General features: G+C 33.2%; 2 protein-coding genes across 9 annotated transcripts in view; both read left to right on the top strand.

The window, feature by feature from the left end:
- EMC2 (ER membrane protein complex subunit 2) overlaps positions 1-7,549 on the top strand; it is a 54,636-nt gene extending 47,087 nt beyond the window's left edge. For 2 of the 6 annotated variants that reach the window (XM_085021865.1, XM_021089015.2), the window contains 2 exons: positions 3,412-3,499; positions 7,391-7,549. In XM_085021865.1, coding sequence (XP_084877991.1) covers positions 3,412-3,498 — 87 coding nt within the window. In that variant the 3' untranslated portion in view covers position 3,499; positions 7,391-7,549. Of the gene's footprint in view, positions 1-3,411; positions 3,814-6,562 lie in introns of those variants that run through there. The other 4 variants (XM_085021866.1, XM_021089020.2, XR_014843481.1 and 1 more) reach the window with 3 other exon arrangements.
- A 10,014-nt stretch (positions 7,550-17,563) lies between these two features.
- LOC110260239 (uncharacterized) overlaps positions 17,564-23,169 on the top strand; it is a 440,837-nt gene continuing 435,231 nt past the window's right edge. For all 3 annotated transcript variants that reach the window (XM_085021871.1, XM_085021872.1, XM_085021873.1), the window contains exon 1: positions 17,564-17,681. The gene's annotated coding sequence lies outside the window, so the exon portion shown is untranslated. The remainder of the gene's footprint in view (positions 17,682-23,169) is intronic.

Here is a 23,169-nt window from a genome sequence, read left to right as displayed (position 1 = left end):
ACATGATCAACCCAGATTCAGAGGATATAGTATTTTACCTCTCAATGGGAAGGGAAATATGTGGTCATTTGGTAGTTTACTATATCTTTGTATAATTCTATAGTTCCATCCATCTGTTTTTATTTTGACTTTTTCTTGCCACCCCCATGGCATAGGAAAGTTCCCAGGCCAGGCCAGGGCTTGAATCTGAGCCTCAGCTGTGACCTGTGCTGCAGCTATTGCAACACCAGATCCTTTAACCCACTGCTCCAGGCTGGGAATCAAACCCATGCCTCCCCAGAGACTCAGGTCACTGCAGTTGGATTCTTAACCCACTGAGCCACTGCAGGAACTCTGCCTTTTTCTTTTTATCCACTTTATCGAGGTATAATTTACATACAGTAACACAAATACATTTTAACTGTACAGTTGAGTTTTGACAAATGTATACTCCTCTCTCACCACTACCCCATTCAAGATACACAGTTTTCATCAGCCCAGAAAGTTCCCCTCTACCACTTTGCAGTCAGCCTCATTGCACATTGCAGACAAGCGCTGATTGGATTTTCATCACTATAAATTAGTTTTGCCTGTACTAGAACTTTATATATAAATGAGATCATAGGTTATATACTCCTTTGTGCCTGGCTTTTTTCACTCAGCATGTTTCTGAGACTCATTCATCCACTGTTCCATTTTATTTATCTTACTACTTTTCCATCCATATTTTCCACAAAATTATGTAAATTTGTGAATATTAGCCCAACTTATCCTGGCTATCACAATGGATAAGTCATTGACCTTTGAATGTGATAAGCAATTTTTTATTATTTGAATGTCCTTTCTGGTCAGTTTTCTTTAAGATCCAACAGGGAATTATGAAAAAAGAGTTTACTTAAGCAAAATCTAACTATATGAAAATTAAAATGCGTAATTTGTGATTTATGTGGAAAGTTAGAACTTTGAAAGTGACATTTTAGTAATTAGATAAATATCTGGGATCTAATTTAGAACTTTGTGACAGGTCTAGGCATATAAACAAGTGTAAAGTATATAATAAACATTCCTTATTCCTTATTTTATTATTTTTCTAGATATTTAAAAATTAGAGAAAATGAGATTTTTGTAAGAACTGCTTTCTTTGTTTCTACTTAATAATGAAACAGAATATGGCTACTACTTGCTCTTCATTTAGGTAATTGGTTTAGCATGTTCAGTAGAAGCAAGCAAGTTTGATTAATGCTCATGAAAAACTTTAATGTGAACCTACTCACAATAATTTTCCAGATAAATGCTTCTTTGGGACTCTGTTAAATTCGTCTGTGCTAGTGATCCATATGTTATTTATGATTGCAGAAGTGATTCTGTTACTATCCTTTTGGGAAATGGAAAATTAAATCATGATTTGAGGGGAAAAATAGGATTCCGGCTTAATCAGTTAAATTGCCATATAATGTAGAATAGACAAAATAATTGCATGTCAGGTAAAATTCGAAGTGATAGATTTATATATCTAACTTTCTTTTTATTTGTTCTGACACAAATAAGTTAGTTTGGTTTATTTTAAATTGTATTGGTTGTCAGTAGTGTTGATACACAATCTTAGGTGATTTTTAAGAATAAGCTAATTTTAAAAATCACAAATTTATATTTTTTTATTACATTTAAGTAGAAACTAAGAAAAATGATTCATTTAAAAATACTTGCTGTGTCTTCAGCTCTACATAAGTTTTTCATTTTTTACTTTGCTGTTTAAAAAATTATATGTTCTCTTTTGTACCCCCTCCCTGAACCCATCAAAAGATTTTTCTTAGAATTAGACCTTTAAGCATCTGATTAGGAACATTCCTGTTTACTTTTGATAGGCAGTGGTAAAAGAAAAGGCTTTCTGTTCTTGGTAAGACCTTGTGGAAGTAAACTTATCAACTGGGTAATAGGAACAATAATAAGTGCACTCCACATCTTTTACTCACTGTGGGGAATTATAAAAAGGCAAAGTTTTAAATATGGTGTTGCTGTTACCATATTTTGTAATTATGACCTGTATATTCAGCATTTGAATTCTTTACATTCGTAATGTCTTATGAATGGCTAAGTGATCTTGATTCTTATGAGAAGCTTTTCTTTTTCTATGGCATTTCCTTTAGAAATCAAGATTCAGCCACAGAAGCTAATGGTTTAGGAAGTAGGAGACTCAATGTTAAGCTGCTGTCAGAGAGGTCAGAGGCAGGTTACCAATTCCTGAAGCCTATTGCTTCTATGATGTTACCTGTGCGTGATCACTTAATCTTTCACAACAGGTCACAAGAAGTTTGCCAAATTAAGTTAATTACAAAAGAGAAGGAACACATCATAAATCAAGTACTAAGTACTTAAGACAGCATTGGTATTTGAAACAAAGATCAGTCACTTGAAAGTATATTGATTGCTTAGATATTAGCTGGAAAATGCTATATGTTGCTACTACCAAAATGTTAATCAGTACTTTAACCAAGGGAAAAAGAGATAATATAGATATAATAAACCTTCCCCTATCTTTACAAGGAGCACTAGTAAGTCTGTACTGTTAAGTCAAACTGATAAATGATGGGAATTGTCAGTCTAGTTAGAAAACTCATTTTGAAATCAGCATGGGGTATTCAACAGTGTTTCCCCCACGGATTATGCACTGTACTGAATTTAATATGCCATGAATTTGCTTTTAAATATGCAAAGATAGTATTTATGCAGTATATTTTGTTTGTATTATAAAATCCAGTCCTTGTTTGGTGTTATAAATTATGACTTATTAACTAGAAGTGCATATTTTAGAACATGTTTCTATCATTTTCATATGTAGCATAAGCTAGTTCTTTACAGCAGAAACTTAATATTATCTAGTTAACTAATAAATCTGGAAAGTTTTCAAAAATTGCAACCTACTGTAAATAATGTAGAGAAATCTTACAACTTGAAAATGTTAATAAAAGTACTTTAGTAAAAAAAAAGAAAGAAAAAAGAGGAAAAACTCTTTTTACCATTGGAATTGTAAAAATTCGTTTAGAAGTCACACAGGAAGAAATGGTTCATATTCCTACGTAAATATGAGCTAAATTTCATTTCTAAATTATGCTTTTTATTTTATGAAGATTTTCTGGTATGAGTTGGAAGGACAGTTTGAAAATCAAATTAATGTTTTCATAGGTTTTACCACTACTTTAAACATTTAAAGTGGCCAGTTTTGCAGGGAAATTTTTTATATACCTCAATTGAAAATGAAAACAATGAAAATGTTTTTAAAACCCAAGTTTTCTTTTTATTGAAGAAAAAGGATATATTTGATTTCATGCTAGTGACAAAATAATGTTAACGCTCATTAACAATTTGAAGGTAAGATTGTGATTTTGAACTTGCCACTGAAATTGAGCCTAATTGCATTTTTTAAAAAATTAGTTTGCAGGTCGAAGTAAGAAGGAAACCAAATACTCTCTCAAGGCAGTTGAAGATATGTTGGAAACACTGCAGATCACCCAGTCTTAAGGTTTCAAAAACTCTTTCACGTTACATTTCTCCCCTGCAAAATTGAACTCACTGGCTTGTGACTTATTTACTAATGCCAGTGCTATTTATATACTGATTTTTTGTTAAGAAGGCAGTTGTAAAGAGTGTGTTTATATAAGCCTAAAATGCCATTTACTGCTATGCAGGAATATGTGGAAAATCCATGAAAGAGATTTAGCAAGATTCTTACTGATTGTACATCATTCTTGCACGTCACACATAAATAATTGCTTTTAAACCACAGTCTTATATAGAAATAACCTTGTTAAATAAACTGATAATTTATTGAACTTACATGTGAAAATTCTAGATTTTTCTGTTTTACTCAAATAGTGAAAATACTGTTTTTTAACTCAGTTTCTAGTTAACTCTTCTTGTGATAGTAAATAAATAGTGTATATAGCTGAGAAGTAAAACGCCAGCAAATTATTTTCATTGTCTTTATAGTGTCAGGTTTCGCTTTGCATTCCAGTGGACTTTTATTTAATGTTATTCTGATAAATCTCTCTTAAAATAATGTGATTTTCCAAAGATCAGCACTGTCTTTTTACAAAATTTTTGTTTTGCTATAGGACATAATTGAAATTTTTTACCTATAAAATAGTTTAAGGTTCACATATGCTATGATATTCAAACTTAACCCTTATGAAAGTTATGTTTAGCCATCTTTCAACGGTAAATTATGTAAAAAGCTATTTAGAGAGCATAGCGAATTGGGATAAAAGGGGTTTCAGTGGCTTAGTTTTTTTTTTAACTTTAAAGAAAAATAAGAATAAATCTAAACTATCTTTAGAAGCAAAATTTTTAAAATTCTCTTATCTCATTACCTTCTTAGTAATAATTAGAATTTTTTCTTCCCTTTTCTTCTCTTTTCATAATAAACAATCATTAACGCTACCTTTAGTTTACATGTTTAATAGACTAGAAAGAACTTTGAGAATTCTTTTCAGACACAAATCATTTTTTAAAATAGATAATTGTTCATTCAAGGCAAATATAATTAGTATTAGTTTGTAATTTCTATATATATTACATGTATAAATATATATAAATATTAGTTAATTACTAACATTATATAGAAATCTGGCATAGTTATAATTGCTGGATTTGAGCAAATGGGGATCATGAAAGAACTGACAACCTGCAAGTCTTAAGGAGTAAAACTATTGTCAGTATCAGCTTTTTTAACCTTTTGAGTAATTCTCTTAGTAAATTATTCTCCACATCTAGTCTAATTTCTTTAATTTTGCAGTTTTTTTCATTTTATTTCTCCATGAGTAATGAGCAGATGTGAAATAACTCTTCCCAAACTAAAATAATTCCTATCAGCTAATCTTTGTTATCACAAGATACACTATTTTTGCCCATGAATTTAGTAACCATTTTTAACATAGTCAGTCATTTCAGATTTGTTAGCTGTAAGGAAAATTGTGCCACATATTGTTCCACTACCTTTCTTCCCTTTAATCTCCTCCCTTGAGTCATAGAGCAGTGTTTACTTTAGCAGTATTTGTCTTAATAAGTAATTTAGTGTCCCTCATAACTGTCAGCCTTAGTTTCACTTTAGTTTTTCTAATTTTAATATCTCCTTGCTAGGAATTTTTTAAATTTATCACATACTTGTTAATGTATAACAATGTATAATTTATAAACTTCAATTTAAATGTAATGATAATCTCATTGTGGCAGACAGTTGCCTACCTGAATGCTTTATCTCCTTCTTCCTTGTATCGTTTATTATTCAGGAAAAAGCATAGATCCCTGTTCCTTCAGGAGGTTAGATCCTTATCCGTTATCCCAGCCCCAGGGAAAGTATCGTGATTGATCTAAAACTGAAATAGTTTTGTTCCTTGTAGTCTGCGATATGCAAGGCAGAACTTTTTGCATTGAAGGAGATACTCCATGTTTGTGCTAGCTAATATGGTAGCCACTAGTCATATGCGGCTATTGAGCACTTGAAGTGTATCCAAGACAACTGAAAAATCAAATTTTTAATTTAATTTTAATAGCTGCATGTGACTTGTGGCCACCATATTGGAAAGTGCAGATATCCAAAGTGTGGGGCCTGTTACCTAATTAGGGTTGATGAAATGAACAGAAGCCTATTGGGAAGAGCCTTGATTTCAGATGAAAAAGTCATAAAGGTTTATAAGCTGAGGCTTTCTGCCTCTTCTGACCATGAATACCAACAAAAGGCCCGGAGGTATAATAGCCATCTTATACCATGAAATAACAAATATGAAAATGAAAGCTGCATATCAAAGATGGTTCCATAGAAAGATTAGGGGGACTGGGTCCCTGATGGCATTATTGAACACCTGAACCCACAAGAACAATTGCCAGCTTCTGCACTAACTAACTGAAAAGAAAAAAATAAACAAAAAACTCTTGATTGCTAAATTATTGTTTGGATTTTCTGTTACTTTAGTCATATGTGTTTCTGACTAACATGTCCACCATTAAACTTTTTTCTTTTTAACAAATAAAAACTCCTATTTTAGACATGGTTAGAGAAGCTGTTTCAGATTTTGATGATTTAAAGTTAAGTAGATAATTACATATAACCACAGAAGTAATATCTGGTACTAACTCAGCACCTAGTATCTAAGCCAGCAGCAGTAAGAGAAAAGGGATCTTTAGAACTTTTTTCTTTGTCTTTTAAGGGCCACACCCATGGCACATGGAAGTTCCCAGGCTAGGGGTCAAATCAGAGCTGTAGCAGCCAACCTACACCACAGCCGCAGCAACTCAGGATCTGAGCCGCATCTGTGACCTACACCACAGCTCACAGCAATGCTGGATCCTTAACCCACTGAGTGAGGCCAGGGATAGAATTCGCATCCTCATGGATATTAGTTGGGTTTGTTAGCGCTGAGCCATGAAACACTGGGAACTCCCTAGAACATTTTTAATCATAAGAATATATTGACTTGGGAACAGAGGAGGATATAGAAAAAATAGAAATGAAAAATTAGTATTTCAGTATGCTGAAGCATATATATATATTTTTATATATATAATTTTTTTTTTCCTGTTCTTGCAGCATGTGGAAGTTCCCGGGCCAGGGATTGAACCCACACCACAGCAGCAACCCAAGCTGCTGCAGTGACAACACCAGATCTGTAACCTGCTGTGCCACAGTAGAACTCCTGAAGCATGCAAATTTATTAGCAAATATTTCTAAGAATCTTTTTCTTCTAATGCTCTTATCCATTCTCAAAGCAACTTCATTTTACTTAAGTTTATAGAACTATAGGAGTTTAGAAAGGATTTCAGGGCGATCTGATTGTACTTCTTTTTGAAATGAGAAAGTGAGATTCTGAGAAATTAAGCTCTTCTGTGCCACAGGAGTGAATAGGACCAGTATGTCAGGGTTCCCAAGTCATTGTTCTTTCTGTATATTCTAAGACATATGTCTAGTCTGTGATACTTTGTTCCTGTTTTAGTGTGACAAAAATGAGAGCCAGATATATCCAAGGGACATTATTTGTTAGTAGAGCAAGGACTAGAATTCAGATTTTTCTACTTGTAAAACAATGGTTTTTAATTAAATTGAATTTAAACTAAATTATTCATTAACCATGTTACTTCATTTATAGTCAATTTGAGAACAATCTCACACTATTTAGAACTATTTCAAACCTCTTTCGCTTTGAACCTATGATTTATCCTATCTCTTAGCTCATTCTTGGCAAGTAACCTCTTTTATAGACTAAATTGTGCCCCCTAACCTAAATTTCATATTTGAAGTTCTAGCCCTTGGTGCCTTCGAATGTGACTTGACCTGGAGATAGAGTCTTTAAAGTGGTCATTAAGTAAAATTAGGTCATGTTAGTGAGGCCTAATCCAATATGATTGATATCTTTATAAGGAGAGAGTAGGACATACAGAGGAAGGACCACAGGAAGATGAAGAGAAGACGTCCATCTACAAGCCAAGGAGCATTTCCTCAGAAGAAACGAACCCAGCTGACACCTTGACTTCTGGCTTTTAGAACTGTGATGAAATAAATTTCTGTTGTTTTAAGACACCCAGTCCTCCGTGTACTTTATTGAGGCAGCCCTAATTAACTAATATAGCTATCTTAATATTTCACATAGAAAAAGAGAAGTCATCAGGTAAAATACATGCTTTGTATCAGACATTCTTATGCCAACTTCACCTGTTTTCTCTTACAATAAAAGAAAGTTGCTTCTACCCTTTTCTGAGCTATTTCCTACCACTTTCTCTTTTTTTAATGCTTTATGCTCCTTCAGTTTCATGGATTTGCCACACTTTCATATATTGCAGAGCTTCCTGACTTCCCCAAAACTTTATCACTTTTCTTTACACTGTCCTTAAACTGTTTCTTTTCGTTATCTCTTCTCTTTTTTATTTCAACTCCTATTAACACTAAAATATGCTGTTTGCTACCACTTTTAAAAATATCTTTCTTCATTTCCACAATCCCCCTCCAGCTACTGCCCATTTCTATTTTTTATAACCAAATATCTTCCCTTGTCTAAACTCATGTCTGTTTTCCCATTCTTTAAATTGTTCTAATCTGGGCTTCCCCATACCCCCTGCATTGTTCCTTTGAAATAGTTTAGTTCCGTGTCACCAATCTAGTGGACATATTCAGTCTTTTAAATCATGACCATGTTCCATCTATTTGATGCTCTGTTATAATCTCAGATCTGTGCATTTTTCTCCATTTCTATTGCTGCCACCACCCTAGACCAAGCTACCATTATCTGACCTCTGAACTGTAACAATGGCTATATAGTGCCTTTACTTCCCCAGTCCATTTGTTACTACAATTGGAATATGAAAAAAATCATTAATAATGCCTTTTACTTTCCTCTCTTTAAAACTCTTCAGTTTTTCTCATTTGTTGCTTTAAACATTACCCTTTAGGTTCTATGTAGTATCAGAACCAGGAAGGAAGATTTGGATTTTCTTAATTGTGAACTATCTTTCTATGCTCTTCCCCTTTATTTTTAATTTAACTACACTTAAATTCCATGGCCTTCTTATGCTTCTTTTTCTCCACAAAGTTTGTACTCATTATGTTCTTCGTATAAAACAAAGCCTTCCTTGACTCATCTTTCAGAGGTCATACCCCTTTTTTTTCTACTGTTATTTTTTTAAAATATTTCGTTTTTAAAATACCTTAAGACCCACAAGAAATTGCTAGAAGCATGTACCAGCTTCTCCCTGTTATGTAACCTTAGTATATTGTCAGACCAAGGAATTGACATTGTAGCAATACTGTTAACTCAGGTACAGACTTCATTCAGATTTCACAATTTTTACATGCTTTTTTTTTTGTTTATGAAGTGTTAACGTGTAGATTTTTGTTAAAATCACCACAATCAGTATATAGAATATATATCATAAAGGAACTTATTGCTACTCCTTAGTAACCTCCTCACCCAACTGCAGTGCCTCCTGTCCACTGATCTTTATCACTATAATTTTGTCACTGTAAGAATGTCATATCAGTGGAGTCATTCGGTTTGTAACTCTTTGAGACTGGCTTCTTTCACTCAGCATATTGCCCTGTCATATAGCTCTGTCAGTGTTGTATGTGTCAATAGTTTGTTTCTACTAGTATTGCATTGTATGGATGTATCATGGTCTGGTGATCCATTCACCATAAGAAGATATTTCGGTGTTTACACAAGTGCAGTTTATTCCAGTTATTGCAAGGCTCTTGCTTTAGTATTTGAAAATTGGTCAATGTAATTCATCATATTAAGATAATAAGAAAAACCACACGATCATATCAATTGATATAAAAAAGAAGCATTTGACAAAATTCAACACCCATTTATGATGAACAAAATCAAACTCAGCAATGAAAGGAAACCACCTCAAACTGATTAAAAAATATCTACAGAACTTATATCCAGCATGGTACTTGATAAAAGATTAATCACATTCCTCTAAGATGGAAACAAGACAAGGATAGGCACTCACCACATCTATTCAACATATATTTGATGACTTAGCTAGTGCAGTAAGTTTAAAAAAAGAAAAAGGACATAAAAGACATACAGGTTAGAAAGGAAGAAGCAAAAGGTCTTCTCTTTACAGATAACCTGTTGGCCTGCATATAAACTTCCAGGATATCTCCAAGAACATCCTGGAACAAATAAGTGAGTTTAGCAAGATCACAGAATAATTTAACAACAGATCCTACTTTTGTATGCTAGCAATAAAGACGTTACCATTTACAGTTGCTGACAAAATACAATATTAGGTATACATTTAAGGAAACAGGATATGTTTGCTGAAAACTACCATTGCTAATGAAAGAGCTAAATCGAAGAGAACATATTTATAGATTTGGAGGAAACATAGTAAAGATGTCATTTGTCCCCCAGATGATCAATCTAGTTAACACAGTTAATGTCAGAATCTCAGAAGGAGTCTTTGTGGACAAACTTTCTAAAATTCATATAGAAAGGCAGAGGAATCAGAATAGATAACACAATTCTGAAAACGATAGGCTGCAAGATAGCAAGACTTGTGTACCTAAAGTAGTCAGGAAAGTGTAGTATTACTGATTATGTGGCCTTGTTGGAGTGATAGACCAATAAAACAATGGGATAGAATACAGGGTCCAGAACACACTATATTACAAGCATGGCAAATTAATTTTTGAGAAAGGTCTTTAGGCAATTTAGTGGAGGATTTGTGGGGGGACAACTGAATGTTAAATAGTGTGGAGACAGTTGAAAATTTATAGCCAAAAAAACCCTTCAACCTAGACCTCACACCTTAAAAAATATTAATTTGAAATTGGTTGTGTATTTAAATGCGATATGTGAAACAAATTTTTAGGAAGAAGAAAGCGTACGGAGAAATCTCTTTGAGTAAGGGTTAGGCCAGTATTCTTCAAGTTATAACAAGACATAAACCTTATTTTTTAAATGTGAATAAATTGAACTTGGTAAATAAAAACCTTTTTGTTCTGAGAAAGACCCTGTTAAATGAAAAGACAAACCATGGACAGAATGTACTTGCAAATGTATTCAATAAAGGACTTGTGTCCAGAATATGTAAAAATTTTGAAAAATTCAGTAGTAAGAAAACAATCCAATTAGAAAATGGCAAAAGACTTTAACAGACACTTCAAGGAAGATGCTGTAGTGTTGGCACATGAAAAGGTGTTTGACATAGTGGCTATTAATAGGGAAGTGCAAATTACAGTTATTATAATGAGTTACTACTGAAAACATGTTAGAATGAGTAAAATAAAAACCCATAACCCTATGTGCCGATGATTATGCAGAACAACTTGGAATTATCAGATGTTTAGCCTTTCTGGAACACGGTTGTGTCATATACTTTCATAATATCACATTAACAATGTGAACCAAAAATATCACATCAATTTAAAATCGATTTGAAGCTCTCCAGAGCGGTAACTATAGAGTGATTTCAAGAGTTGGCCTCAAATGACAGCTGATTTTGGATCCAGTTTCACTATACTGGTCCATGTGTCATAGTCAGTATGAAGGGAGAACTGGAAACAACACAGCTCCATTGGTTGATAATCCCCCAATGTCCCTCCTTGTCTGAGTTTTTAAAAATATTGGAACAAATATGACTACCATTCTTATGAGGAGAATTGAATTCAAGATAAAAACAATTGAAAAAAATCTATAAAAATTGTCAGGCTAAACAGAGCTTCAAATAACATGATACATATGCTGATTAAAAAAAAAATGCTAATGGCAGTTGAAAATAGACCTGGTGCAAGTGTTTGCATCACAATTGGTTGCATCACAAATGCACCAAAGAATAAACTCTGATGCACAAATGTAGTCTTAATGACTATTAGAATGAGAGGGAGTTATAAGAAACAAGTTGCAAAGGCATATAAAGGGTTGATAATATATTTTTTTCTCATGGGCGAGGGTGGGTGTCCCTGCTAAGTAGTTCGTTTTCCTGCATGTGATTTCTCTAAAGTTTTTCCCACAGGGAAACTTTAGTAGTCTGAAGAGAATCAAAATAGAGTAATTTCTGTTCTTAATTACATCCCTCTTTAGCTTAGTAACTTTAAACTTAATTTTCTATTAGCAAATCTCAAGTGTCATTGAATGAGTTTTTGAATTCACTTTATAGTCATTGATTAGAAACAAAAAAAAGCTTGATTTTAAAAAAAAAAAAACCAAACCCCCTAAAAAACCAAAAAAAGCTTGATTTTTTTTCCTTCTACAAGCTTATGGAAGTACGCCACCTAGAGTAAATTTTATAATTTTTTAAAGTGTAAGAAATGCTGGGCTGGTTTTTTTATTTTAAACTACAAAAAGCAGGCATATTTTAATCAAAATCAAGCTAAATATTATTGTGGAACTTTATATATATATGTATCTCTTTGTTTTGACGTTTGATTTTCTTAGCATTGCTGTATGTAATATAGACTGTTTTTTAAATAGTTTCAGATTAAGCAATGTACACATTGTGCCCCTTGAGATGGTTAACAAATCAAATTCAGGAGTTACAATTTTTTTTTTTTTTGTCTTTTGTCCTAGGCCCACACCCATGGCATATGGAGGTTCTCAGGCTAGGGATCCAGTTGGAGCTGTAGCCACTGGCCAATGCCACAGCCAATGCCAGATCCCAGCCGCATCTGCAACCTATACCACAGCTCACAGCAATGCCGGATCCTTAACCCACTGAGCGAGGCCAGAGATGAACCTGCATCCTCATGAATGCCAGTTGGGTTTGCTAACTGCTGAGCCATGGCAGGAACTCCCGGGAGTTAGAATTTTTTAAACCTGATTCAATTACATTAGGTAATCCTAACATGCTATAACCAACTATGAGAATTATGGAAATATTTGAGAGATGATATAAATAATGAATTTTGGATATATGCATACACACAGTAAGCATTAATCTTGGTGTGTTTTTTGATTGTGGAAGACACAGCCACTGAATAAGCATTAATGCTAGGAATCTAAACATACAATTAGGTAGATTTTTTTCAATAATGATATTGTGTGAATGAAAAGAACCTTTTATTTGACCTGTTAGGGTTTTTCAGATGGACACGAAACATGCTTTTTTGTTGGTGGAAAAAATATGAAACAATATGTTTTAAAATTTATCCATAGATTTAAATATATTGAGAAAGCGCTGTGTAAGAAGTTGAGGCTAATAGGCTTCTTCAACTAGGCAATCTTGAAAACCATTGACATTGCTTTTTTTCTCCCCCTCCCTGCCTCAGCTTTATTGAAATATAATTGACAGCAGAAATTGACAGAACATTGTAAATCAACTGTAATAAAAATTTTTCTAAAAAATCTTAAAAACAAAATAAAGAATAAAAGAAGCAAGGCATATACACACAAAAAATATAATTGACATCTAACATGTAAGTTTAAGGTGTACAATGTAATGATTAGACACACCTATATATTGCACATTGTTTACCACAGTAATGTTAAGTAAAGCATCCTTCACCTCACAAAATTACCATTTTGTTGTTTTATGGTGAGAATATTTGATTTAATCTCATAGCAACATTCAATATGGTATTATTAACTATAATTCATACTCTATGTTAGATCCCCAGAAATTATTCAACTTATGATTAAAAGTTTGTGTCCTTTGTCCAGCAGCTAACCATTTCTTCCAATCCCCAGCCTCTGATAACTGTTAATCTGCTATGTTTCTGTGAGTTTGACATTTTTAGATTCCACATATGTGACATCATATGGTATTTGTCTTTCTCTTTCTGACTTATTTCACTTAGCATAATACCCTCAAGGTCTATCCATGTTGTTGTAAAAGGCAGGATTTCATTCTTTTTTTATAGCCAAATTATATTCCATTGCATATATATACACCACATTTTCTTTATTCACCCATAGATGGACACTTAGGTTGTTTCCATGTCTTGACTGTTATGAATAATGCTGTGCTAAACATGGAGTGCAAATATATTTTCAAGATAGTAATTTCATTTTCTTTGGTTATATATCCAGAAATGGGATTTGGGAATCGTATTGTACTGTTTTTACTTTTGTTTTTAAGGAATATCTACACTCTTTTCCATAGTGGCTATCTCAATTTGCATTCCCACAAACAGTGCACCAAGGTTCCTAATTCTTTGCATCCTCTCCAGCACTTATTATCTCTGGTCTCTGATAGCCATTCTAACAGGTGTGAGGTGATATCTCATTGTGATTTTAATTTGCATTTTCCTGCTGGCTATTGATATTAAACAATTTTTGTATTTGGTGGCCATTGTATGTCTTTGGAAAAATGTCTGTTCAGGTCTTTCACCCATTTTTAAACTGTATTTTTATGTATCTACCTACCTACCTACCTAGTTAACTATTGAGGTATATGAGTCCCTTATGTAATTTGGATAATAACTTCTTTTTAGATATATGGTTTGTGTATATTTTCTCCCATTTTTTAGCTTGCCTTTTCATTTTGTTTGTTTCTTTGGCTGTACAGAAGCTTTTTAGTTTGATGTAGTCTCCCTTATTGATTTTTGCTTCTGTTGCTCGTGCTTTTGATGTCATACCCAAAAACTTACTGCCAAGACTGATGCTAAGGAGCTTTTCTACTATGCTTTCTTCTAGGAGTTTTCTTCGTTTAAGGCTTTAATCCATTTCAAGTTAATTTTTGTGTAAAATAGGGGTCCAGTTTCATTCTTTGCATATCGATATCTAGTTTCCCCAGCATCATTTATTGAAGAGACTTTCCTTTCCCCATTGAATAGTCTTGGTTCCATGTCAAATACTTGCTGACCATATATGTGTAGATTTATTTATTTTGAAAGCTCTCTATTCTGATTTATTGGTCTGTGTGTCTGTTTTTATGACAGTACCATACTATTTTGATTACTACAGCTTTGTGATATAGTTTAGAATCAGGAAAAATTATGCCTCCAACTTTGTTCTTTCTCAAGATTTATTTGGTAAATCAGGATTTTTTTTTTGGTAGTTCTATAGACATTTTATGATTTTTTTTTTCCTGTTTCTTTGAAAAATTCAGAGTTCCTGTCATGGATCAGCAGAAACGAATCTGAGGATGCGGGTTCAATCCCTGGCCTTGCTCAGTGAGTTAAGGATCCTGCATTGCTGTGAGCTGTGGTGTAGGTTACAGATGCAGTTCGGATCTTGTGTTGCTATGGCTTTGGTATAGATTGGCAGCTGCAGCTCAGATGTGACCCCTACCCTGGGAACCTCCATATGCCATGGGTACGGCCCTAAAAAAAGACAAAAAAATTTCCATTAGAATTTTGATAAGGATTATATTAAATCTATAGACAACTTTGAGTAGTATAGACATTTTAACAGTATTAACTCTTCTGATCCATAAACATGGAGTCTCTCTCATTTGTTTGTATCTCCTTTTACTTTTTCACCAGTGTCATAATTTTCGGTATATAGATCTTTCACTTCCTTAGTTAAATTTGTACCTAAGTATTTTATTGCTTTCATGCCATTATAAATGGAGTTGTTATCTTTCTTATTGAAAAAGAAATATTCTTATTGTTAGTATATAGAAATACCACTGATTTTTATGTATAGACTTTACTGAATTTATTTGTTAGTTCAACAAGTTTTCTCTATGTTATCAGCAAAATTCTTTCTTTTCTGTTTTTCTTAACTTTTATTTCTTTTTCTTGCCTATTTGCTCTGACTAGTACTTCCAGTACTATGTTGAATATGCGTGGTCTAATTCCTGATCTTAGTAGGAAAATTTTCAGTCTTTCATTGTTGTGCATAATGTTGGCTGTTTGTTTGTCATATGTGGCCTTTATTCCTTCTATGTCTAATTTGTTGAGGGTTTTATCATGAAGAGATTTTTTAATTTTTTTCATTACTTTTGGTACACTTATTAAGATGATTCTATGATTTGTGTCTTACATTCCGCTAAATGTGGTTTATCACATTGATTTATTTGTGTATATTGAACCATCCTTTCATTCTAGGGGTAAATTCCACTTGATTATGGTGTATGATCCTTTTAATATGCTATCAAGTTTTGTTTGCTAGTATTTTGTTAAGAATTTTTGCTTATATATATATATTCATCAGAGATATTGGCCTGTAGTTTTCTTTTCTTGTATTTAAGAAAGTATTCTTATCTGACTTTGGTATCAGGAAAATGTTTGCCTTGTAAAATAAGTTTGAGAGTATTTTCTCCTCTTCAGTTTTGGAGAAGAATTTGATTAATTAGTTTCCAAATGTTTGGTAGAATTCACCTGTGAAAGTATCTGTTCCTGGACTTTTCTTTGTTAGGAGGTTTTTGATTACTAATTTAGTCTCTTTAGTAGTAATCTATCTGTTTTCTTTCCAATTTAGTTTTGGTAGTTTGTGTGTTTCTAGGAATTTATCCATTTCTTTGAGGTTGTCCACTTGTTGGTGTATGATTGTTCATAATAGTCTCTTATGAGCCTTTGTGTTCCTCTGATATCAATTGTAATATATCCTATTTCATGTATAATTTTACTTATTTAAGTCCACCTGCCTTTTTTTCATGATAAACCTAGCTAAAAGTTTGTGAATTTTATCTTTTTTCAAAACAAACTCTAAGTTCATTGATCTCTTCTATGGTTGTTCTGTTCTCTATTTCATTGTTTTCTGTACTTCATTATCTGCTTACTTCTGCTAACTTTGGGCTTAATTTCTTTTTGTTTTTCTAGTTCTTTGAGGTATATAAAGTTAGGATATTTATTTGAAATCTTTATTTTTGTAATATAAGCATTTGTTGCTATAAACTTTCCTTTTAGCATTGCTTTTTCTGCATTCCACACATTTTGCCATGTGGTGTTTCCAATATAATGTGTTTTGATACATTTTCTAATTTATCTTTGATTTCATCTTTGACCCATTGGTTTTTAAGGAGTATTTTGTTTAGTTTCTATGTATTTGTAAATTTTATAAATTTCTTCCTATTATTGATTTCTAGTTTCATGGCATTATGGTCAGAAAAAAACACTTGTTATGGTTTCAGTGATTTAAATTTGCTGAGATTTGTTCTGTGACCTAACATATAATCTATTCTGGAGAATGTTCCGTATGCCCTTGAGAAGAATGTATATCCTGCTGCTGTTGAATGGAATGTTCTGTATATGTCTATAGATCCTTTTGGCCTAAAGTACGGTTTAAGTTCAATGTTTCCTTATTGATATTCTGTCTCTATGATATAACTATTGTTGAAAATGAGATATTGAAGTCCCCTAATATTATTGTATTGCTGGATATTATCCCTTTCAGATCTGTTAACATTTGCTTAATATATTTACATACTCTAATGTTGGGTTCATATATATTTACAATTGTTACATCCTCTTGGTGAATTGATCTCTGTGTCATTATATAATGACCTTTTTAGTTTCCTATTACAGTTTTTTGACTTAAAGTATATTTTTGTCTGATCTAAATCTAGGTACCCCTGCTCTCTTTTGGGTTTCATTTACACAATATATCTTTTTTCATTCCTTCACTGTGAGTCTGTGTTTGTCCTGGAAGTTGAAGTGTGTCTCTTTTATGTATCTATAGTTGGGTCTTGGTTTATAAAATTAATTTAGCCACTCTGTCCCTTTGGATTGGAGAATTTAATCCATTTACATTTAAAAAATTTATTAATAAGTAGGGACTTACTATTGTCATCTTTTTCATTGTGTTCTGGCTCTTCTTTTTATGTTGTGTGTATCTACTGTAAGTTTTTGTTTTGCATTTATCCTGAAACTTGGATAAAACATTTTAATGGATATAGCAGTCTATTTTAAGCTGAAAACAATCTGACTGTGTACAAAACTCTACCCTCTTACTCTTCTCCCCACATTTTATGTTTTTGATGTCACAATTTATTTTTTTACTTTAGGTATCTATTAGCAAATTATAATAACTATAGCCATATTTAATACTTTTTCCTTTAACCTTTATTGTGAAGTTAAGTAGGTAGCACACCACCATATCATAGTATTAAAGTACTCTGAATCTGTCTACCTATTAAACATGACCAGTATGTTTAAATTTTCATATGCTTGCATATTACTAATTAGCATCCTTCTGTTTCAGCTTGAAGAACTCCCTTCAGCATTTCTCGTAAGACAAGTCTGGTGAAAACCAACTCCTTCAGCTTTCATTTGTTGGGAAAGTGCTTATCTCACCTTCATTTATGATGGACATATTTGCCAGGTAAAGTATTATAGTGGGCAGTTATTGTCTTTCAGCATTTTGATTATAGCAAATCATTCTCTCCCTCCCTACAAGGTTTCTATTGAGAAGTCCCCTAAAAAACCTTATGAGGGTTACCTTTTATGAGAGAAAAAATATTTTTATTCTAGCTATTTTTAAAATTCCCTTTTTGGTTTTGATTTTAGACAGTTTTATTATAGTGCATCTTGGAGAATATTGATTATTTTGGACTGAACTTTTGGGATGACCTATTATTTTTACGAATTTGGATGTCCATATATGTCCCCAGGTTTAGAAAATTCTCAGATATTTTTTCTTTAAATAAGCTTTCTACCCTTTTCTCCTTCTAGGACTTCAATAATATATAGATTGTTTGTCTTAATGGTGTCCCATTAGTCCCATAGGTTTTCTTCATTCTTTTTCATCCTTTCTTTTTCTTTTTGCTTCTCTGACTGGGTAATTTTAAATGATCTGTCTTTGGATTCACTGTTTCTTTTTTCTTCTTGGTTTATTTAGTCTGCTTTTGAAGCTCTTATTGATTTATTCAGTGCAGCCATTGTATTCTCCAGTTCCAAAATTTTCCTTTGATTTTTTTTCATGTTTTCTATCTTTTTGTTGAACTTCTTGTTTTGCTCTGTATTATTCTCCTGATTTCAATAGTTGTTTATCTGTGTTCTCTTGTATTTCTTTGAGACTCTTTATAACAGTTATTTTGAATTCTTTATCAGACAGTTCCTGGCTCTCCTTTTCTTTGGCATCATTTACTTATAAATGTATTATGCTCCTTTGGTAATGTCCTTTTCCCCTGATTCTTCATGATGCCAGTAGCCTTTCATAAGTGTCTGCACATTTGAAGGAGAAGTCACCTCTTCCAGACTTTATGGACTGACTTCAATAAGGAAACACCTTAATTTGTGTGGGGGGGGGGCATGCTGAAGCATGATGTGACCCTGGGTCTAGTGGCTCAGGGCACCAAGTGTGAGTGCATGGGAGTGGTTCTGGGTCTGGAGATGGGTGTGCTATCTCAGTGGCTCAGAGTACGTAACTTAAAAAATGTAGTCTTTGGTGAGCACTGTGGGAGGAATCATCATTGGTTGCAAGGGTTGTTGATTCTTCTGCTGTGCTTCTAGGTCCAGAGGCTAGGGACCAATGCAAGCAGTAGTGGTGATTGGAGTCAAGGGTGTGTGGATCAAGGGCCAGATGCAGTTTCCTGTGTCATGATTGTGGCTGGTTGCAGACACACACAGAGTGGTGGAGGCCAGGGAAAGCAAGAACCAGTGAACTCTGTAGGGGGGACTATTGTGGTTGTTCTGGTTTCCTTAGTAGGAAAAGCTGCTAGGGTCCTCTGTAGAGGAGGTTGCTGGGAACCATTTTCACTCCCTCTGTGTGCCCTTGCCCGTCTTCCTTATTCTTAGCTGTACTATATGTCTCAGCTTTGCTGGTCTCTAGATGGGGTGAAACTGAAGCGAAATCATCATGTAGTGACCTGAAAGGCTGGGGAAGCTGATCACTCACCCTGCTCTCTCTTTCCCAGTGAGGGAAGCTTTTACTAGCTGGGGAGTTCCTGAAGGAACAGTGTTGACCTAGAGGGAGGAAGGAGGCAAATGAGGCAGGTCTTCATTTCCTTTTTGTGTGGTTATTCTCAGGTTTTTTGTTCCACTTTGTTGCTATAGTTTCTTAAGTGGATTCCTGAGTTCTCCCAGAGATGACTGTTCATGGTAGCTGCCTGATTTTGATCTTTGTGGGTAGACGGAGTCTGGGGTCTCCTACTTTGCCATCTTGTTGATGTCACTTCTCAACACTGACATTTATAGTAAGTGTGATAGTGGAAGATTTCATGAAATTGAGTGCAAAATATTTTGGATTTAAAACCTAAGCTGGTTCGGGAGTTCACTCTGCGGCACAGTGGTCTAAGTATACGACTGCAGCAGATCTCTGGCTGGTTCAGTAGGTTAAGGATCCAGCCTTGCCACAGCTGTTGGGTAGGTCACAGCTGTGCCTGGGGTTTGATTCCTGGTCTTGAAACTTCCATATGTCACAGGTGTGGCCATAAATTTAAACAAACAAACAAAACCAAAGTAATTTCAAGAGGTTGTGAGAATCTTTCTTATCTCTGCTTTAAAAGTTCATTTTCTAGTTTTTGTGTCTGTTAATATGTAATACTTGAAATTTTTACTTAGAGGAGTTCAGAATTTGAAGCAGTTTGGGCAAATGATGTTTCTTGTAACATTCCACAAGGAATCAGATTTTCTTTTCTTTTTTTTTTTTTAAGGAATCAGATTTGCTAATGAAATACTGTTTTGATTTATTAGCATCCTTGCATAGGTGATTTTTACACTTTCCTAGAGGAAAAATTCTTTCAGAGTAGAGGTCTTATCTTCAGTTACCTTTTTTCTATGCATCTGAAACATATTGCTTCCTCTGTGGATATTTGTGGATTTTACATTTTATCTCCAAGCTAACTGAGGTTAGGAGAGTCATTCAGTTGTTAAACTTTAACAGTCAAATTAGGTTATCAGATTATGAATTTAATTAGCAAAGTTTGAAAACTCTTTGTTTTGTTTTTTTTTAATTGAATATGGCAAATTTTATTTAACGTATAGCAGGACCTCCTTGATAGTAGTTTTATATATAGCAGGAGTTCAAAATGAAAGATTTATAAAATTTTTCAACCCACTAAAAATATGAACCAGACAGAAAAATTATCTGTTGAATAATAGTAAATGTCAAGGTTAAAAACAAAAACTAACTTATTTTTTAGTTGCAGGGTGTGCATGCATTTTATTTATAATATAGCTTCAAGACTTTAAATATGCTGCCCAGAATATCTTCCAGTTGCCACGGGGAGTTCTGTTATTCGTCAATGTAGGGTTTCCTAGTTGGCAGCATTATGTATTTATGATGGCATCTGTGTTTGCTGGTTGTTGCATTTGCAGTGGAATTTGTATTTCAGCCAGTTGAAGAGGGAGGGAAAAGGAAAGCAAATTAAACTTGACTTCTTGGCAATGAAGCAGTGGCTTCTTGTTACTTGAACCCATATATTCCAAGAACACCAAATGTAACTATAGTCACATGCCATAGTTATTCTACCTATAACTGACTGTATTTGCATTGTGATAAACTTGTATAATAATATTAAAACCAAAACATTAAAAATTAAAATATTATGTTTTGTCAGTTGACATGCACTTTTCAAGTAGAATTTTAATATGGCAAATTAGCTATTAGAATTATGTTTTTTTCCTTGATCAAGGAAAAACTATCATTATCATCATTGTCATTCTGTAATATTTCATTTACTTAAAACAAGTGAAAATCTAAATGAATTAAAAATATTTTTCCTCAACTTTTATGACAGAATCAGAATAGAAGGTAAAAATAAACTTATTAATGCTTAGGACTTATTTTTAAAAACAGACAGTATATTTTAGAGTCCTTGTACAGTTATCTTAAGCCAATATTCCAAACCCATCTACATCTGCCACATAAACCTGTAGTATTTGATGTTCATAAAGATTATCTTCAGATATCCCAAGAATTTCCTTTTTAGTATCGAGAATATAGAAATACCATCTTAGTACTGATTTTTAATATAAAGAACCAAGAATTAACTCCTTAATATTGACATATTAAATTATATTCATTGTAATTTGTAGATTTGTAGATTATGTTCATTTTAATTTTTGTGATTCATTTTGTTTTTGGAACACTGGCAGTCTTTGAGGCCTAGTTTGGTTAAATGTTTACCAAGTTAACTTTTAACTTCTTGTTTACCCCAACTATGTTGCAGAGTTATATTCCCTGGTCTCTGGAAGCTTACGAAATGAATACACTGGTGGTCCCAGTATGCATATAACAGAAGGAAATTTAGGGACAAAAAATCTAACATTCAGTTCTTGCCCTCAATTTAGTTTGAAAGACAGTGAATATGAATGAAAATTCTATTAGTGTTAATAGCAAATAACTGTCCAATAGAAGATTTTGAGAGTAATTCTTATTGCCTGGTGACTTAATATGTTAGTGCTGTATAGCTTCAGATGAAGATATCACTGTAGGTTGGAAGGTTCTGTAAAAACATCAGGGATGGGGAGAGACCTGGTCTTGATACTGAAAAATGGATAGTTTTAGACAGAATGTTGGCATTCTAGGTAGAGGTAACAGTATATGCATCATTGTTAGAGAGGAGAGAACCACCTTCTAGAGGCATGATGAGTAGGCCTTTTTTGCTAGGATGAGATTTTAGAGAGGTGAGTATAGAGAAAGAATGGTCAGAAGTATTGCTATATTGGAACAAATATTTCTCCCGCACTTTATAATTTATAAGGGATTTCTTTGCAATTCTCATTTAATCTTAAATACCGGTGATGCAGTATATTTATTATATTTAAAAAATATAGAACTAAATCAACTGGGAATTATTATTACAGAATGCAAGTGAACAGAATATAAATGTAGGCTTTCATGGTCTAAAGTGAAGAATATAACAAAAATTAGGATAGGGTGAAGATTAGGTACAAGGAAAAATATGATGATTATTTAATCTTTCATTACAAGGAGATGGTTTAAGGACAAAAAGTTTCAAAAGTGACATCAAAGATTTTTATAATTTTTTTCTTATATTTAGGGAGTTTTTTTTAATTTAGTAACCATATTTTCTGTGGAGGTTAAATTTTTATCTGAATTTCAGTATTGCCTTCCATTTATTTAATTTTTTAAATTTTAACATAATCACGTTTATTATACTTTTTTCTGAAATTACTCCTTTTTTTTTTTGCCATTCTGAAGTACTCTTTTGCAAACTGTATGTATTTGTAAGAGTGAATATAAAAGTTGGCAGTAATTATTTTTGGGTGGTGGAGTATTGGTAGATTTTTTTTAGTTTCTTCCTGGCACTTTTAGGTGTACTTTCTGAAACAAGTGTTCATCATTGTTTTTAAAAAACAATAAAGGCATTATTCTTAAAATTAAAGGATTCCATGCAAGTGCTGCTCTGAGGAACACACTTTGGGAACCACTGATGTAGATAATTATTTCCTAACCTTTTTTTTTATCTTTTAAAATTTTATTGAAGTATAGTTGATTTACAATGCTGTGATAATTTCTGCTGTACAACAAACTGACCAAATTATACATGTACACACATCCATTGTCTTTCAGATTCGTTTCCCACATAGATTATTACAGAGTGTTGGGTAAAATTTTCTGTGCTATACATCAGGTCCCCATTGGCCAATCATTCCATATGCCTCAGTATGCATATACCAGTCCCAAACCTCTAGTCCATCACTCTTACTCCTACCTGGGGTGGGGGGGTAACCATAGTTTTTCAAAGGTAACTATAAGTTTTTCAAAGTCTATGACTCTGTTTCTGTTCTGCAGATACATTCATTTGTATCTTTCTTTTTAGATTCCACATATAAGTGATATATCATATGTTTGTCTTTCATTGTCTAACTATTTAGTATGATAATTTCTGGGTCCATCCATG

The sequence above is a fragment of the Sus scrofa genome, chromosome 4, assembly GCF_054392235.1.
Source record: "Sus scrofa isolate SSC_HxYL_T2T_F1_AM1 chromosome 4, Sscrofa_HxYL_maternal_Yorkshire_Landrace_v2.0, whole genome shotgun sequence".
NCBI classification, from domain to species: Eukaryota; Metazoa; Chordata; class Mammalia; order Artiodactyla; family Suidae; genus Sus; species Sus scrofa.
The sequence above is the reverse complement of the archived record's forward strand: the minus strand, read 5'-3'. Positions and strand labels throughout refer to the sequence as shown.